Raw genomic sequence first — 20,299 nt, 5'->3', positions numbered from 1 at the left:
AGGCAAAATCCAGTCTGTGAAATGTTCCCACATGTCTAGCATTTCCTGACACAACATGTGCCCCAAAGGCCATTTTTTTTGTTTGTTTGCTTTTAAACATTTTAAACAAAACTCGGCAGCTTGAAGATCCAGGCAGCAGATAATAGGACACAATCAGGAGGGAGCAGCATGCTCTCTCTCTCTCCTCTGTTCCACCTGTAAGGTACTTCTGTACCAAAGCCAAAGCCACTAAACTTCATAATGAGGATTCAGTGAAGAAAGGTAGACTCTGGAGCTAGAATGGCAAACTGCATCCCAGTCAACTAGGACCAGACTACAGCAGCCCTACCCGTTTCTGGAGAGCCATCAGTTACCCCACTTCAGTGGTTTTTGGGGGCCATTTTTTAGGGGCCCATTTGGAAATGCATGAGCAGATTCTCACAGGCAGCTGCTGAACTCCTCTGGCTGTGCTAATGGTTTGCTGTGCACATCAGAGGATGCCTTCAGGACCTTCAAAGGGAAGCAGCAGGCTCAGCTCTGACACTGCCTCTACTTGAATGTTGGCTCTTAGTATTGTAGTGCCATGTGACAGAGCTGCTGTAACTGGGTCAGAGTGTCAGCAAAGGTCTGTCTGCCCCTGGGCGAGAGCAGCTTCCTGGGCTACAGATGCAGCTGTTACCACAGACTTCTCTCCAGGTGCTCAAAACTGGGTGCTGCTGATTCCCGAGCATCCCCGGAGGCTGGAGGTGGCCTGGCCCCTGTGCCAGGAGGGAGTGGTGCCACCTGGAGGGCATCCTTCACATGCAGCTCATTAAGAGTCCCTCACAAACAGCTTACTAAGCCTCAAATCTATGCTTGGGAACTTGCCAGCTCTCAGTGTGCAGGACACTGGAGCCACACCTTCTGAGCTTAGCTGACTTTCCCCAAGTCTGAGTGTGCAAAGTAAGCATGGGTGGCCATGAGTGATGGTCCCCATCTCCAGCGGCACACCAGAATCACTGGGAGGCTTTCTACCTTCTCTGCTGCAGGGTCAGAGGTGAGTGGACAGGACTGGAGGAGGCACCCAGACACTAGAGCAGTCTCCCATGAACTGCTGACATAACCACAGTTAGGAGGCACCAGATGGAGTGTGGTGCTTCCTAGGTGAATGTGCGTTGCTCTTCCTCACTATATGCCTCCTTAGAGTCCAGTTCTGGAACCAGGCTGCATGCCCTATGGGCTCAGAGCCTCTCATGTGTCCTAGTGTAACAGATATGGCCTTTCATGATGGTGATGATGCTGGGTGTGAGAAGAAGAAAAAGGCACCATGCCCAGCTCTACTGGCAGCTGCTATTTCATAACCATGTCTCTGGTTGAGTCTTTGTTTTTAAATGGCATCCACGTGTTAGCAGAGGTGGGTACTCCTTGAAACTAATGAAACTGGGACTTCCTTTCAAGGATCTTTCAAAGTCCTGATCTTAACTTGAGTATAGATTTGTTTGTCAAAGAGGGCCCCCTGCTAATGTGCAAGCTTCAGGACCCACACAATCAAGACCTGCCTCTCTGTCTCCCAGGGATCATCATGAGAAGGGGATGAAATCTTTAATGCACAGTCAATGGTGACTTGTCGGGGGTGGGAGTGACTGCTCCTACGTTTCCTCTCCCTGTTCAGTCTCTGGTTCAACAATGCTTTGGAAATTCTTGAGTCTCCTGAGCTCCAAGTGAATGTACCTGACCCTGATGGCCTGCCTGTTAAAGCTCAAACTGTGCATGTCCTACTGCATCCATCCACCACTCCCAGGTCTCCCTCCCTCAAGGTTCCATGCCTTGGCTGACTAAGAAGCCTAACAGTCCCTGTAGGTTACCCTCTTCTCTTACTGCCATCCCTCCCTCCAGAGTTGACCATAACATCTGCCTTCTAGACCTCTCCTATGAATCTTTCCTCCTCGATCCCTATTATTGAGAGTCAACCCCAGTCCCCAACAATCCTGGCTTCCAAGTCCTGTGTTCCTCCAAGCCATCCTCCACACAGCAGATGGGCACTTCTATATCAATGAAAATCCGATATGGTATTCTCCTCGGCTCCACATACTATTCTGTGGCTCCTGCTGCTGAGAGAGGGAGAAGTTGTCTTAGCAAAACCTTTGAGGCCTCCAGAGCTGGCCACTGCAGGCTCTCAGCCTCCCCTCCAGCTTCTTCCTCAGCCTGTGTTCCAGCCCTGTGTGTGCTCTGGATGCTCTTGTACCCTGCTGCCCCACACGGAGCGTCCCTGCATACTGGCCACTCTCTCACACCCCCCTCCCCAGTCCTATTGTCCATCTGCAAAACACTCACAGCCCTTTAAGACCAGCTCACCTTTGCTTCTTCAGTGAAGGCTATTCTCTCTCCTTACACCCAAGTGGATACTCTCTTAATTTACCACCCACCTCACACAGGCTTCTATATGGCACCAAGACATTGCTATGGATGAAGTGTGTCCTTCAAGGATTCATATGTTGAAATACCTCACCCCACTGTGAGATATTAAGAGGGCAGAAACTTCTGACCATGGTGTTTAGAGGTCACATTTGGGAAATGGCTAGGATCACATAACAGTATCAAGGTGGAGTTCCCATGATTGCATTCTAGTAGCTTTGTAAGAAGAGGGAGATACCAGAACACACACACACACACACACACACACACACACACACTCATGCATGCATATACATATGCACACACATTCCTTATCTCTTGCCATGTGAGGATGCCCTGTGCTGCCCAGGGATGCTGCTAATAAGAAGGGCTTCATTGCATGTAGCTCTTGACCTTGGACCTCGAGAACTGTGAGCCCAAATAAACCTCTTTTCTTTGTAAAGTTATCCAGTCCCTGGTATTGTGTTACTAGTAACAGCAAACAGACTATCAGTCTCTGGCTGAATTATCACATGGCCCTCTCCTTGATACACTGGGCAGGACTGGAAGACTAGATTTGTGTCTTCTTTGGTTCTGTGCTTGGCATGCAAGAGGTAAGTATGCAGTGACCATTTTTGAATGAATGAATGAATGGCCCTGAAAGCTCCATAGCTCAGTTTTCCTTCAACTAGTAATAGGCTTGAAATTTCCAATTTCTTCCTCAAAGGCCACAGAAACATAAGTTATTTCAAATAACAATTCAGCCTGAGTTGGAGCCAATGCCCTAGAAAAATATGTTGACCTTTTAATATTTTTAATTCACTGACCTGAGAAAGTGTCTTAAGTTATTGTAAATTCTCTTATTCAGTGGCTGATTATTTATACCTTTGGCCTCTTATCTCAAAATCTGTTTTCCACTCTTATACTAATAGTTACAATTTATCGAACCCTTGCTATAAGTCCCACCTTGTGTTTGACATGTATCAAGTGCTCTTTCATTACATTTTCAATCTTCATTAGAAACATAATTAGAACCAGGTGGTGACACATGCCTGTAATCCCAGCGGCTTGGGAGGTTGAGGTAGGAAGATGGCAAGTTCAAAGCCAGCTCAGCAATTTAGTGAGGCGCTAAGCAACTCAGAGACCTTGTCTCTAAATAAAATACAAACTAGGGCTGGAGATGTGGCTCAGGGGTCAAATGCCCCATTAGTTCAATCTCTGGTAACCCCCTTCACCAAAGAAACATAATTAGAAAAATAAAGAGCATTTAAATATATTCATACACTGAATGAAAAAATCTGAATACTTGTTAGTATGAGGGAGAGACTCCAACCCTAGATTTTAATGAACTCTGCTGTGGATCCCAATTATCCATGCTGGCCTTGGTCTTCCAATGTGGGCAAAAGAAAGGTGCATACACTATGCAAGCAGGACTTCGTTAAAGGCCCTGGGAGTGTTCTCAGCTTTTGCAAGCAGAAAATCAGGCAAGTTGGAGAGGGAGGAAGAAGCAAAGAGGAAATTCGACAAGAAAAAGCATAGAAAATTATAAAGGCCACGTGGTAACAAGCACAGAGAAACAGAAATACAGACCCTGTGAATGAAAAAAAAAAAAGAGAGGAAAAACATAGGAACAAAGGGTATAGTTTGTTTTGCACAAATAAATAGAAGCAGAGGTTTTAGAGGTAGCCACAAAACAATATATCCCCCTGAATAATTCCTCCATCCCTTCTCAGGATCTACTTAGAACTTCAGGGAATTACTGATCAATTGAGTAAAAATCCTCCCCAACCCAGGACCATTTTCCCTATTAATTTAACAAAGTTGGTAAGGACAGACCTCGTTAACTGGCTCGGGTATGATAAGCTCAGATGTGTTGTGTGGGTTTCAATCCTATTTATGGATTGTCATTCAAACCACAATGACATAATGGACCAATCCTGCTCTTGTGTTCTCTCTCTTTTTCTGTCTTTCAGAGCAAGTGTGGTTTTGATAGATTTTTAATATGTATTTCAGGGTTAGAACTAAATACCATCTCTCTATCATTCTCCGCTAGAGATTCTGAATGACAGCACTTGCCTCAAAGATATTTTTCCATTATAATTTTTCAATTTGTTCTGGTCTAAAAAATGTGAGTAAACGAAAACAGACAATTCAAATATGGTGCCCCTTGCAGGGTTCTGTCTTATGTTTCCAAGGACTTTGCAGACCCTTCTCTGTTTCCCTTTCTCTCTCTTTTGGCAAATAACCTTATTTTCTGACCACTTCCTCTAAGCCCCAGGAGAGCCTCTGGATTTTCAGGACCTCCTCTTGCTCATCTCTTTATTCTCCTCTTCCTTACCTGAGACCAGCGGGTTTTTTAGTACATCCACTTTCCTCTACCCTGACCTAAAAATCTTTGGAGAGAACTCAGATTGACCTCAGGATCCAAAATAGATGGTCTTTCCTTTACTCAGAGTATACAGCCCCAAGAAAGTAAGGAACACAACAGTCTCCCATCTGCTCTGAGAGAACTGAGCCAGGCATCTTACCTTAAATAATTATAACAGCTTAGGTTTCCTCAGAGACAGGGAGAAAAAATATTTACCCAGGGAACTCAGGGTTATTGTGGAGTAATTTGTATACACTTAAATTAGCAAGGGGTTGGCAAGCCTGTGGGCCTCATGTTGTTAGCATTTGAACTCACTTTTTCCCTGTTTCTCTCTCAAAATGAGAGCTTAAAGCCAACAAAGAAGACCACGCTTACCTTCCTTGGCTTCACTTTATCATGGTAGTCATACTGGAAGATTCCTTTGTAGCTTAGTCCCAGCCACCATGGTATCCCCTGCTTGTCCTAGGACATCAAAGGGAGTACAGGTAAATATGGCTGCAAAAGATACATAGATCAAGAGGAGATTCTCCCGGCTCAGCTGAAACAAGGGAAAATACAATTTCCTTGGAAGTTAACAGATGTGTCCCTCATAGCAAGATGCTCAGTTTTATAAACAGGGTGATGGGAGCCCTGGGCTGGGGAATTGGCTCTGTTTCTAACCTGCAGTACATCTCTACCAGCATCTCTCCCCTTATCTTTAAGGAGCAAATGCTCTGTTCTCTCTTTCTTTTTTTTTTTCCTTCTAAGACTGCGGGTCTTCCAGGTTGGGCCCCTGGAATAAAAACCTGAGAGATGTGGAACATTCCAATAAAGTGAACTATCTTCTGAAGCCGAGAAACTGTCATCAACCATCAGCTAGAGACTATGGAGACTATGAAAGGGACTCCTCTCTTTTTTAAGGATTAAGAAATCAAAGCAGCTGGGCACAGTGGTGAATGCCTGTAATCCAGAGGCTCAGGAGGCCGAGGCAGGAGGATCCTGAGTTCAAAGCCAGCCTTAGCAAAAGTGAAGCACTAAGCAACTCAGTGAGACCCTGTCTCTAAATAAAATACAAAAGAGTCTGGGGATATGGCTCAGGGGTCAAGTGCCCCTGAGTTTAATCCCTAGTCCAAAAAAATAAAAATAAAAATAAAAACAGGGAGTTGGCTCAGCTGTACTCAGGACCCTCCCCAGCCCCAGCAAGCCAACAGCAGCACAGGCCAGAAAGGGTCACCTCTAATGTCCTGCTCCCCTATGAAGACAGCTGGGTGCCAGACAGGGTCTTAGGACTGGCACTGTTGGACAAGGTAGCAAAACTGAAGCTGAAACACTCTCAAGGTAACAAAATCAGAAACATCAAGTCTGTTTATTCATTAAAGAGAGCTCTTGTCACCTTGGTGGCAGTTGCAATTCTATATTCAAATAGGGATGATTCTGAGTTGCTATGGAATGTTCCCAAATGCTAGTGTCTTATGGTGGGCATGCCAGGAGCTTTCCGCCCAGATTTATCCTATTTGTCACATCTCTGGAAAAACCTAGCACACTTCCACTGTGTCTTGAAAACTTAAAATCAGAATGATGGCTTTCAAATACTTGTGGGGCATGAGGTACTTCAAGGTAATCACAAAGATAAAAGGAACAAGAAATGTTGAAATTTTATTTAAAGCTTCAGGGGTATGTGGTTTCTTTTTTCTTTTTCTCCTTTTTTGGTGCTGGTGATGGGACCCAGGGCCTCATACACGCTAGGCACATGCCCTACCATTGAGCTACACCCTTAGCTGAAAAATTCAAAGGTAGAATAAGATGCTTGACTTAAACCCACACCTCTGGGAATACTTGTGCACAACCATAGTTTCAAAAACTAGAACAAGAAGAAACTGAATGCCCCCTGCGACCTCAGATTGACGCGATAAGTGTTATCATTATACCATAATCAGGCATCAGTGAGATCACGTGGCCACCAAACAGTGACAATGTGTCACATTTGCTTGGGCAGAGGTGCTGCCCTGATAAACCACGAGCAATCTGCTTATGCTCTGAGATTTCAAGAGCCAAACACCTGTACTCTTTTAACACTTTGTATCTCAGTCTTCCAATATTCAGAAGACTTTTATGGGGGCAGTTGATGTAGTAAGTGTCTTAACTTCTTTTAATGACAGGAGAGAGAACTGAGCTTAAACTTAGAACAAACAGCAAGCCAGGGAACACACGACACAGGAATTCCTAAATTCCTGATTCCTGTTCTGGAATGCAAATGCCACTGCTGTAAATCAACATGGAATACTCCTACAGCTGAGAAACCCTCACGGATCAACTCCTGTGAAATGCCTCTGATCATCATGTCAGGAACTATTGAATTCATGTGTCTCCTCTATGGTAACAAGATGGCCAAATGGAAGTGGACTCTGTAGCGGTCACTAGCGTGGTCAACATCAGCACCACTGAAGCCTCTTTTCACGAACCCTGAATTTCCTTGTGGGGAACTGGTCACCCATGACTTGAGAAAGGCAGGGCTGGATGTGCTTGCTGGTCACATGAGCTCTGAAAGGATAATGAAGAGGGACTAAGCACTCCCATTGGTGGGAAGAATCTTGGTAGGACATCAGGAAGAATTTAACTACTTCAGGCTTTAAGAGATCTTGAGACAAACTGTTGGATGGGAATGAGGTCCCTACAGGCACCTCATAGCTCTATGCTCCACAACAGTAGTTCTAACACTTGTTTCCATTGTGGAAATGCAGACATCCAACCACTCAACTCAATTCTCAGTATGTTTCCTCAGTAAATATTTACTGAGCATCTATAATGGGCCAGGTGCTGTGCTTGGTTCTGGGAATGTGTAACAGAATATAACACAGTCTTTGCCATCAATTATCTGAGTTTAGGAGAAGATATGGGCAGTTCTGTGAATAGCAATGACTTACAAAGTTTTATGTGAGTTGCTATAGATAACACAGAATGAATGAAATATGGCACATGTTGTAGTCTAAAGAAATTAAAAATATTGTAGGATGAAAACACTAGGAAAGACACTGGTAAAACAGCAAGAGGAGCTCTGATTGGCTGGTGGGACTGTCTGTAGATTAGAAGTGTTTTCTGCTCTCTTGGGTTGAACTTTGGGCTAAACATTTTGGGTAGGAGTAAATGAAAGGAAGAGGAGGAAGGGAATTTTTTCTTCTTTGTGGTCTCATGAGGGACATCTTTATTATTTCAAAGAAGAGATCCTACTCTGGAACATTATGGAAATTAAAATTAAAGAGAATTTAGAATGGAGTCACTACCCATTGGACTTGCCATTACAATATTCAAGAAAGCAGATCTCGTTTTCTTAAAGGGTCACATACTCCACTTGTCAGCCTATAATCCCAGTTTACCTCTTGGAAAGCTAACCACACAGCACTTGACCACCAAGAAAAACACAAGATTCTGCTGAAAGTTTCTGTTCTCTACAGTTCCTTGTATTGGACGGAGTCTTCCCACTAAGACACCCATATCCTGATCTCTTCTGAGACCAAAAGGAGTGAGAGACTTATTACTGCTTCTAAAAGGGAAAATGAGTTTTTGAGAGAAAACATATCAAGTCTTACTACCTTAGGGGTAAAATTCATGTCGATTTCTTGTGGCATCTGGCCTTTCTGGGCAAGTCTTCCCTACCAACTCCTAGCCCTCTAAGAGACTCCAGGAAGATTTTTAAAAAGAAAAAGAATGTTTTGTTGTTGTTTGCTTTTTGTTTTGGGGCAGGATGGGCAATCTTCACCAAATGAGTTTACTTACCTTCACTGCATAATAGTGAACCCCGTAGGTTGGGAGAGACTCCACGATGCTCATGTAGCTGGGAAGACAACACACACAAACACACACACACACACAAACACGCACACAAGGGTGGTTATTCGGCAGAACTGGTACAATATACATACTTTTTTGGCATGTGTGATAAAGTTCTGGGAGTGATTATTTACTTGACAATTCAATTGAAACATTGTCCCCCAGAGATAACATCTTTCTGAGCAGAAGTGAACAATCTTGACATGTGATATATTAACACACACAAACACAATCTCCATGAGTGCTGGTAAGGGCCACTTACTTCACAATTGCTTGACCTCTTGTCTGGCCATTCAGCTTCTTGTAGTGCTCAATTACTCTGTCTTCACTAGAATTAGAAGAAAAGCGTTCTGTTATTAGAAGCTGAGTATCCTGCTCACTGAGATACTTCTGAGCTTGACCAACTGCATGAGGCACTGCAAGGAGCCATCAACTCCTGGAAAAATGACTTGTCATTTTAGAAGTGACATTTCCAAACTCAGCCCAAATGAAATCTTTGGGCTATAAATTTACCAAAAACAAACAAACAAAAAGTCACATTCTGTTTTTTCTTTTTCCCCTCAGAAGACTTCTATTCTCTTTATCTTGAACTTCTAATCAGTGAAATGAGATTATCCCACAGGCTTGGGGGTCGGCTTCTTGCAAGAAACGATTGTATGGGAGAAATGAGCAGTGAGCTGAGGCCTCTCATGGATCAGGATTAAACTCCTCAGGTCCCACTTCTGACTCTCCTTGTCTTTACAGTCCTGTCCACACAGGGCCGAACGGGGAAGGACAGGCACTGGCCCCATCCAGGGCTCCTGGCCCACCTCGGAGTGAGCGGTCAGGGATTCAGTGCATCTAAGGAGGACAGAAAGTTTTAGAATTTGGGCCTCCCCAGAGGGAAACTGGAGAGACAACAAGCGAGCTACTGGAATTAGACTGGCACTGCCTTTATCTTTTGAAACCTTAGTTCTACAATAACAAAGAGATTAGTTGGCTCCTTGGTGACAGTAGCCAGCCAAACTTTTCTTTGACAGAGTAAAAGGCAGGTCCAGGTAGCAGCACAGCCTTCTTAAAGAAGTGACTCTGACACCCAGTGAGGTGGGACCAATGGCTGCTCCCACTGTGGCCTTGGAAATCACAGACCAGCCTAGGGAATCATGGCGGGTGGGAGCCATCTGTGGGGGCAGGATTGTTATAGGCAGAAGGCCTCAAATCCCATCTGATGAGAATTCCTAAAACTCAGACTCCATATTCTGGCCACTTGGTTGGAGACCCTGAGTTCTTACTCTCGGCCTCGGCCTTCCCCAACCACAGGCAAAGAGACCCCTTCCTGTCTCCCATAACGGCTCCATGATGGGGGGTGATCCCAGGGATGTGCCCTCAAGTAAGTATTGATTGATCTTTATTATTCATTATTACTTTATTATCCTAGAATTTATCAAAAGCCTTCTTTTTTCCACCTTTTTCTATTTTAATTTTGGTTAGGTCATCTTTGGGGGTAACACATTCTATGTGTTTATGACCAAAGTCCTCAGATAATTTACTTATTTTTCAATTACTGTTTTTTTTTTTTTTTTTTTTGTGGTGCCACTGGTTATTGAACTCAGGGCACTCTACTACTGAGTTTTTTCCTTACCCCTTTTTTATTTTTTTGAGATAGGGTCTTTCTAACTAACTACAAGCTGGTCTTGAACTTGTAATCCTCCTGCCTCAGCCTCCTGAGAAGCTGGGACTATCATATCTGACTTCAATTACTATCTTAATCTTTAATTAATATCATTTGATTTTTGTATTCTGAAATGTCATGAATGTGAGGAAAGTCAGAACTCTTCACAAGAAAGTGTTCCTATAGGTACCTAGAATGAGGATAGGTCAGCTATGAGGGAGACACCTTAGTTTAGCTGGAGAGTCATGTCTTTGGGATCTAGGCACCTGCTTTTCAAAAAGGGGCAAACTTGGCCATGTTTCTCCTCTGCTCCTGCACTGTGTAAGTTCTGGTTCTTATGTGACAAAGTCTCCTGTCAGATGGTTCCCATGGGGCATCCTCTCCAGGAATAGGCCCCAGCCTCACTAAACCTCCGGAGTTATGTCAGGAGGCTCCAGGGTCATCCTGGCTTCCTCCCTGCCACCCTCTAAAGCAACAGCTGTGTTGGCATGTTTCCTACCATATGACCTGGGATTTGGTGGCTCAACCCCTAGATCCAGGGTCAAGCAACTCAATGTAGATAGGAGCCCATTGCTTTGGTAGCTCTGGGACAGAGTTAAAAAGGTGGAGTAATGCAAGTCCATACAGTGCTGTGCTGAGAACATAAGCATGGCTCAGGAGAACCTCAATGAAACAAAGTCCAAAGCACTGTCAGGCAGCTGTTCCGCTGTTTACTAACTAAACGGCCTGACATGGGGTCTCACAGTGCCTGACAGCTGCAGAAGCTGTTGTCCTCCCCCACCTGCCCTGTGTCTCCTGCTGGCTGGGGCCATCTGTGAAGCCACCAATGGCTTCCCTCTCCTGTCTCCACTTCTTCCAGCTTCTTTGTTCCCATTTAAACCATGAATCTATCACACACTCACATGGGCTGAGGACCCATCCTGCCCCCCACTGCCCCCCACTTTTTTCAGGAACCCACAAAGGGCTGGGTGTTCTGATGTCCAGAGACTCCCCAATACTCAGATCTGTGGCAGGGACTTGTTAGTCATAGGGAATGACTGTAAGAACCTGTGAACCAGAGGAGACCAAATCCCAAAGTACTATCTGGAGGACACTGGAGGAAAAAAGCCCTTGACCAAGGCTGACTGTGACCTGCCACAGGCTGGACTGTGTCCTTTAGTTAAATGGCCTCTCTGCAGACAGTGGTGTGCAGGAAATGCACGGATGGTGGAAGGAAGAATGGTGACAGTGATGTTGTTCCTTGTCTCAGGGGAGGTGCTAACAGTTTCAGTGTCCCTGGCACACACTGTAGAGGAGTAGGTCAGTGGGTTAACCTCATTTTACAGATGGAGAAACTGAAGCAGCAGAGAAGTAATGAAAGTTACCGAGATAATTAGAACCTTGCAGTTCATAGACTCTGCTGCGACTCTCAAACTGCTGCTTTGTTCACCCGTAGGCATCCTGCCCTGGCCTGTGCAGATAGACTCCAGGTGAAGGTTGCCCACTGCATCTGTGAAAGCTGGCAGGAGCAGCACTCAGAAGCACAGTGAATATATGTCCTTAGTTCAGGAATGATCAGCACAGCCTGATACGGTGTGGCCGCAGCAGGCAGGAAAAGGTCCCCTCCACCCATGAGGGGTCATGGTCAATCTTACTGATGCTAATGCTGAGGCAGAGAAGGGAAGACTTGGATAAGCTTGCTTTACTAGCTCTGTCTCTACTTTTGTTCTGTGTCTATATGCCTCATGAATGGCATTTTCCTTCTCATTTTTAGATATTCATATTCATATAAATAGGAAGATACTTTAGCCAACCACAACATGCTACTGACATAAGCTGGACTGTGAAGCTGAGGTCACCTAGCTTCCCCCATCCTGCCACCCTATCAGTGGACAGTAGTCTGAGTGCTTATGGATCTGAATGAAGCCCTTTATGGTCACAGAGATAAGGGATGTACTGGCAAGACGGTTAAAGGGGTGGATAGGTGTTCATGTTGACAAAAGACAGAAAGCATGTGCATGAAGGAAGGCATTTCTGCATTAAATGTAATAATATGTGAGCAAAGAGCAGCTGGTGGAGACAGAAAAGAAAAATCCAGAAAGGGGATAGGGGAGAAGTTCATAGATCTGAAATGTGCATTAGGATGTAACTATGTTTGGAAGCAAATGAAGAAAGAGATGATGGATGAGGTCAAGAGCAATGAGCAATTCTGACTCCAGACAAGCCACTAGCGTTATAGCTCTCAGTGAGAAATCCATCTCTCTCTATAAGAACGAGTAGTCTCTAGAATCACCTTCTTGCATCCCTACCTCCTTCACCCTGGGTTTTCCAGAAGTGAACAGCTTAGCGGACTCTGTTGTAAATAGGGTAACAGGGTTTCGGGAACCAAGAAACCAAGGGTTTCTGGTGTTCATATACACAGATTGAAAGGTCAGGTTAGAAGCAGATACATGCAAAATCCCTGCAGATTAAACAGAATTTGCTTTGGGGGCATAGATGACAATAGAAGGCTTGATATTTATCTGCATCTATGTTGCTGAAAGAAGAGTGACAACAGATCAGTTCAGAGAGATGAAGTTAGGGACACCAGTATCCTGAAGAGAGTTCTCGGGGCCTTGAATCCTGCTCCCAGATTGCTCAGACATAATGAGCTCTGCATCGAGATGCATCTATCCTAACAGAAGATTGCTCAAAGCCACTGAATGGCTGAACAAGCTGACTGCCTAGAAGTGTATAGGCAAGATGAAATGCAGAAATCTGAGTGTTTCAGGAAGCGCGTACAGAAGAAGCACATGGTGAGTCACAAGCCATACCTTATTAGGATCAACTCATTCTGGGTTTTTCTCTTATTTTGTTTCATTCTATAAGAAACTGCATTGATTTCTGTGGAGGCGTCAGAAGGAACATCAGAGAAGCAGTGCCATCCTTAGGGGCAGTGGTCAGGGCATAAGCTCCCACCAGGATTTCAACACACCACCCAGGAATGCAAGCCTTGCTCAGCTGTGGCCCAAACCGCAATCTGGGAACCTTTCAGATTCCTGAATAACTCAAGCTCAGTCATTAAGGTCCCAACAGATGAACTTGGGCATAATGTTACAAAGCGGCTAAACCAAAAACATTGAAACATGGAGGAGGCTAAAGGAAAGAATCAGTCTCTCATCCGTTGAAAACCCTGTACTTCTCCCACACCCCCAAACCTCATCTCCTGTCATCGAATGACACAGTTCCAACAGAAAACTCTACCAGCACCCACGAGGCGACAAGGCGACACTTCTAAAGCAAAATTCTAGGTTTAATTTTTTTGGAAAAAAAAAAGGAGAGCTCTCCTATACGACACACCATTTAAATAAATGCAGAAAGTAGTTTCCGAAGACATAAATTAATCAATACATGGGGAGGCCAGGAGACACACAAAGGCTCAGTTGTCTGAGCCTTGTGCAACTCCTGAAGGACCGGCTCCTAAGAAGACTCAGGGGTCTTACCAGTAGGCCAGGGAGGGGTGCTCCTTCAGAGCTTGGGTGGGAAGGGCTGGCAGCTTCTTCAGGTCACTCCTCACAACCTCATTGCTGAAAGAGAGAAGGCCAATAAACACACTCAACCTCCATGAAAATAACTGCACTATTTGATAGGGCTGAGCCTGCAGCCATGTCTGGGAGCCCCACGGGTGCTCCCTTTTTAATGGAAGAGGTGGCAGGAAGGGAGCTTTCTTTATATTTATTTTCTTACATAGATGGAAAAGAAAGCAAGACACTGAGCTGAGTGGCTACCTCTTCCAGCACAGGACCGTGACAGAACCAGGACAGAGCACTCAGGGGGCCCAGTTGCCTTTTCAAACCTTGTCCTCATAGAGAGCAGACTGAGGTTCCTTGACCAGTCCCTGGCATGAATCCAGGGAAGGGACCCCGGGGTGCCACCAGGGTGGATCCCAGGATAAACTTTCCAGGTATCATCACAGTTTCCCTGGGAGCACTGCTGGCCTAACACAATTCTGGTTTTATTTGTGTTTTGTTTTGCTTAGATTGACCACACATGGAAACTGTTTGTAGAAATATAACAAATAAATAAACTTGGCTTTTGACAATGCCCAGAAACTACTTAGGAAGTGTGAACTGGATTGCCCGTGCTATTGGGAGGTTTCACACATCTTATTCTCAAACCAGAATGTCTTTTTCCCACAGACTCAATTATGCTGAGGTGTGGAAGACACTTTAAACTCCCCTAATTCAACCAGCCTTCTTCAGATGCCTAACTCCTCTACAGACACTCAGCAGATCTGCATTCCCTTTGAGTTGGGCTTTCTGGGATGACCACACCCACTTTACCCCTAGACCCATTCACAGCATCCAACTTGGGGATGGTTCTGGTATTGAAAGAGTGTTTTCACCAGCCAAGAAGCTGGAGTGCCAGGGCTTATCTCATGAAGTTCTATGGATCCCATGATCCACAATTCTGATCTGTGCTGTTAGCAGTTTCTGTGTCATTCATACAAAGCAAGGCAAAAATTGTCCACTAAGATACTAGGTAGTAGCATCCAAAAAGCAAGGAGATAAGAGATGGATAAGTGAATATGAAAAAGGAAGAAACACCCTAGGCACAGGTGGGGAGATCCTGGGGCATTTAGATAGCAAACAGCCCGACACCCACGCTGCTAACTGGAGGAAACAAGGGAGTAATGTTTATAAATCCTGGCTTTGAACAACCAATCAGAACGAAAAGCTCCACCTGTGATTGTTTGAATCAATATATCCACATACTTGGACTGTTACAATCTGAGTAGCAAAGCAAGAATTTTCACTTAATAGTCAATAATGTAAACGTATTCACGAAGCCCACACCATTACACGGAGAGTACTGCAAGGGAACCCAAAGGATGAGCCAGAGTTCTTATCTAAAAGATAAGAACAATTTAGCTTGGGAGGCAAGAGGTGTACATAAAAGATAACTGGATAGGTCTTTTGGTGGAAATGCCGGCTTTGGGGAAATGTGCATGAAGAAAAGAACAGGAACATCATTTTTCCCTTCGGTGGAGCACATCTAAGTCACAGAAGCCGTCTAACTTGAATTGAAGAGATCAACTGGACTGAGTGGCATGTAAGGGACAATATCGATCCCTGAAAAGGCAGGTTGGCCTGGAATTCTGAGGACCTCCAACACCAAGCCAAGAGGACTCAGGTTGCTTCAGTAGATAATGGAATGATCACTGAAGGTTTTCCAGGAGGTTAGCTCCTGGTATTTAGGAAAACTCGATCCTCCAGTATGGGCTGGAATTTTTACCTGCACACTAGTACAGCAGAGTTTAAAAAAACATTCACAGCAACAGATTTCTAGATTTTTCTCTCCCCATTTTACTGTAAGTTCCCTGAGCACAGGGATTTGATTCATTGGTTCATTAGTGTCTAAGAGGTGCCTCAAACCTTTAGCAGGTAACTTTTATTGGATGAAATTGTGAGAAAAGTAATTAGTTGCTCCTTTATTGAGCTGGAACTTGAGTTTGGGTCTATCTATCACATTTGGGGAAGGAAGGGACTAAAGGAGGAAGGGATCATTTTACCCTCCAAACACTCATTTGTTGGCAAACAAGTTTCTGTGATGACAGCCACAGGCTTGACTTCCTTGCTGAAACTTGCAGTGGATCTTCTAGTTCTCCTCCAGGGCAAGGTTACACAGAAAATATAACAAGAAATCACCAGGGTGTGAAGCCCATCCAAATCCATTACATTCTGGAAGGGATCCATGGCTTCTAATCCTTCCCAAAGGACAAGAATGTAGAAATGTTCTGTTTGCCTTTCTGCTGTTTATAAACATTTCTAGTGACTTAGAGGTGTCCAGCCCCGTCCATCCAGCCAGACTCTGCGCTGGGAAATCAGAAAGCTGTCCTGATGGGAAAGGGGGTCACTCCACCCTCAGAGACTTGTGCTGTTACAGCCTAACAAATGTGCTAGAAGTTCCTCTCAATGACTTTCACTCTGATGTTTCCCCGGCAGAGTTCCATGCCCTTGGTAAATGCTAACTTACAACACACCTTAAAAGTTCATTGTGGTAATATTCTATTTTTAGAAGAAACCATAAAAGTTTCTTAGAGTCTGTTGCTAAACTAAGAATAAAATTTCATTCTTTTTATTCTTAATATTAATCAGATTTTATTCAAAACTTTTAAGTAGTTATCAATGTTGCCAGCATAAAAGTGGTTATGTCAATGCCATGCTAGTTTTTCTTGGGAGGGGGGAGCTGACATGATCTGCTTGTCTTCTACTGCCTAAAACACGGGAATTTTGAAAGATGTTCTGAGGGATAAAACAAAAACTTCTAGCAATACATCAAATAGAAAATTTCCCAAATCAACAAAACAACAATGACAAATTTAACCTAGACACCATAAAATCAAAGGTGGTCAAAATTAAACTTGAGAAAATGATTAGCAAAAACCATTATGTTTTTTCCTTTAAAAAATTAGGAAATAATGTTTCCAGGAAACTTCTTATAGATCAAATGAGATACCTGTAACTTGTAGGAGAAACCTGGGGCCCAAATATGCTGGGGAAACCAGTTGTTTTGATCTACATTGCTACAAAAACAATAGAGCACTAAATCCAGAAAGTCTTTGCTAGTGTAACATAAGAGTGGAGCCTGAAACTCAGAAATGCTGCCATTATGCCAGCCCCAGATCAACTCTTCATGTTTTATGAGTGTATCATAAAGGAAAAGTCTTCCAGGGAAAAGCAGTTTCAAAACAAAATAAGAGTATGGCAAGACTTCATCCCTTACCCACAATTCCCAAACCCCAAATACTCCAAGAAATGCACTTTTCTTATCCCATTTTGTGGCAAAAGGCAAATCCAACTTTTTTACCCAAGGAAAAATTTGACCTATATCTCTCATCTGTGAGGTGAACATCCATCCATGCATTGATGTAGGAGTGGTGATGAGTTTTGATTCCAGGTGCTGCCCCAGCCTCTGCCCCAGGTGTCAGGAACAGAGGGTATCAGCACCAAATCACAGGTCTCAAACCCAAGAAATTCTGGATTCAGAAACACTAATATCCTAAAGTTTCAGATACACTGTGGATCTTATTCCTATCCATTACATAAGGAACCTAGAAAACTCCAAGACAGATTAATAAGTTATAGATTTTTGTTTTCTGCTGATCTTTAAAAGGCATGCAGAAAACAATCTCTTCTTTTGCTTCCTCCTTCCTGCCTTTTATTTGTGAACCAAGGAAAAGTTGGAAGTAACAATGAATAAAGTGGCAAATTGTCATGCACTTCCCCCAGGTGTGCAGGGGAGACTCAGTGCGCTGATGGCTCCACCGATGCTGCAGGAGTCTTCCATGTGGAACTGTGCCCACTGTCTATGAAACTTCTGTTACTGCCTTTGACATCTGCAGATCAAGGGAAGCACCCGGGGACCCGGAAAGATTTTCCCAGCATGGGATTCTGGAGTCTGGGCATGTGTCAAGGATAAATAGGTCACACTAACTGACCAATCCTGTGGAGGGGCGATGTTACAAATACTTTTATGAATTACATGCCTTTCCTTCTGATGCTAACTGTTCAATTATATAGTAAGGATTTCTTTTTTTAACTAATGAGTCTGGTTTTCCTAGGTTGAAAGAAAAAAGTTTTGTGAAATTTTTAATTCAGTTGTAAATGTGTCAAATTCAATCCAAGTTAAAAAATATTTCTAAAGTTCACAATTTCAAATAATTTTACTTGAACCGCTGAGAAGAAAAACTCACTGATTTTCTTCACTCTCACCCTTTAGCTTGAGAATCTCAACTCTGAAAACTGTCACAGTGCCAGAACCATGAACCTTTTTACTATTCAGAGTTCACTCAAAATATGATAGTGAGATTAAATAAATGCTTAACAAAAGAGATAAGCTGTCATAATACAATATTTCCTTTTTACTTTATATCTTAACAATTCCCATAAGATTTGAAGAATATCATTCTGCAAAAAGCCATATCCAAATACTATTTTATGCTTTGAAAATGTGAATTACACACTTAAAAGCGCAGTCAAATGGACTTTTGTGCACAAAACAAAGCTCTCTGTAACAATTCATAACTTTTCCACTTGAACATTTTGCTTTAAATTTTCATAGATTCTGTTCCTTTCAAAAGCTCTTGCTGGCACGAAAGATTCCAGCTGCTTCTCAATTACTCATGGTCCTCAAGGTCATTTTTAAATCATGGGAAAGCTCTACACATCCCTCCTTCTTCTTCTTAAAAATAAATTGATATTTGATAATTATATTAATTTCGATTCTTCCCACAAAAAGCCTTCTTTGGGCTGAAAGGTATGTTTCAAGTTGGAAAGATGATGTTTTTCGTTGGAAGTTTCCAATAGGAGAATGGTATGACAGATACTGTCAGGTTCTGTAAGTTGTATTCCAAATGTTAACTATTCCCAACAAAACTGTCTAAGTATTTTTTCACTAATTATCTAAAAGCCTCACCAAATTTACTTCTATTACCATATGATCAATGACAGCTGTTTTCTCCCTAGTGGCAATTAAACAATTGTAGGAAAATATACCCCAAATGATCAAAAGGTCTGATATTGATGTAAAACTGAGTTTGTTTAATTAGACTTGTATTAGTCAAACTATTTATGTAAATGCACAGTAATGACATTAGTAAGCCAGGAATTGTTATTTACAGACTGTTGCTTTAATCAACTCTTTTTAAAAAATATTTATTTTTTAGTTTCGAGTGCACACAATATCTTTATTTTACATTTATGTGGTGCTAAAGATCAAACTCAGTGCCTCAAGCATGCTAGGCAAGCACTTTACCTCTGAGTCACAACCCCAGCCCCTTTAACCAACTCTTTATATTGTCAGCTGGACAAGAAAATAACTGTCACCTTTAAAGATAGCAATCTATACAAAGATTTGCAAAGTACTAAAAAAAAGTTTTTAAGAAGAAAATTAGCTCATTATCTTTTTCTCCTGTTGATCTAAAATTCTTGCTTTGACCTATGATTTGCATCCTCTGGCCTGACCAAAAAGTTTTATGAACCGGGAATTTTCATAGACTAGTAAACCAGCTTTAGTTTACATTAATTCACTTATCCACAAATGCATTTCAAAATAGGGCAGACAAGGGAAGGGAGAGGGTATGTGGGTGGAATGAGATGGTCATCATTATCTTAAGTACATGTATGAAGACACAAATGATGTGAATATACTTTGTGTACAACCAGAGATATGAAAAATTGTACTCTGTGTGTGTAATATGAATTATAATGCATTCTACTGTCATATATAACAAATCAGAATAAATTTTTTAAAAAAGACAAGATTAAAAGAGAAAATCAAGAGGGAACCTTGGGGGGTGTCACAAAAGTTTCTTTCTCTTCATGCTAGTGACCACACAGTCCCGCAGTTTATACAGGATAAAATATTAAAATATCTTTTCACTTTTTGTCTCTAATTGCTCTCCCAGGGACCTATAAACATGTGGTCTCTGGAAATAAATGGGAATTTTTCAGCACAAATAAATACTCCAACTCCTCTTCTAAAATGAGGTGAAAATCAATTTCCCTTGTTAGTGAAGAATTGCTTTTTGTTTCTATTGATTGAGTGAGAAGCATTGCTCTATTTCTGAAAGTGGGAATGTTTTTCTTTTTTTAAATAAAAAACTTGCAGATTCATCTCTCAGAGACACAAGAAGATTTCATACTGACCCCTGAACTCTAATAAGCTGGTACTCTCAGCAGACCCATATTTAACTTTGTATGGATGTCATATAAACTGAAACCCAAATATCCAATCGAAACCACACTTCCCCTTAGGTCGCTGTGCTTGGAAGCAGAGCCTGTGACTGCTGGGCTTCTCTCTGAAGCATGTGATGGGCTCCGCCCAACAGGACTCCACCAGGGATGCTGAACATAGTCCAAGGATCTTTATGTGGAATTTCCTTATGTCAGTCTTTTTCAGGTGTTGTTGGCTGATGGGTCCTAGTAAATCTCATGCTGGGAGATTCCTGTTTTAGTGATTAGCATCAATACATCCGGTCCTCTAAAACAAAGATATTTCCAGGTCCCAGTAGACAGCCCAAAGCTATGGAGTTCACTGATCTGGTTTCAATAAATCTTGTTAAGAAAAAATTCTACATAGCAGATGGTTTTTACTAGTCC

The 20,299-nt window shown here is 42.8% G+C and overlaps 1 protein-coding gene across 3 annotated transcripts in view; it reads right to left on the bottom strand.

Moving 5' to 3' along the window:
- Positions 1-20,299, bottom strand: part of Frmd4a (FERM domain containing 4A) — a 288,498-nt gene that overhangs the window by 72,244 nt on the left and 195,955 nt on the right. For all 3 annotated transcript variants that reach the window (XM_071599955.1, XM_027928637.2, XM_071599956.1), the window contains exons 8-11: positions 13,640-13,723; positions 8,790-8,855; positions 8,474-8,531; positions 5,096-5,182 (exon numbers count right to left, since the gene is read on the bottom strand). In XM_071599955.1, the coding sequence (XP_071456056.1) occupies positions 5,096-5,182; positions 8,474-8,531; positions 8,790-8,855; positions 13,640-13,723 (295 nt within the window). The remainder of the gene's footprint in view (positions 1-5,095; positions 5,183-8,473; positions 8,532-8,789; positions 8,856-13,639; positions 13,724-20,299) is intronic.

Source organism: Marmota flaviventris, chromosome 12 (assembly GCF_047511675.1).
Source record: "Marmota flaviventris isolate mMarFla1 chromosome 12, mMarFla1.hap1, whole genome shotgun sequence".
Classification (NCBI taxonomy): domain Eukaryota; kingdom Metazoa; phylum Chordata; class Mammalia; order Rodentia; family Sciuridae; genus Marmota; species Marmota flaviventris.
This window is presented reverse-complemented; position numbering and strand designations above follow the sequence as displayed.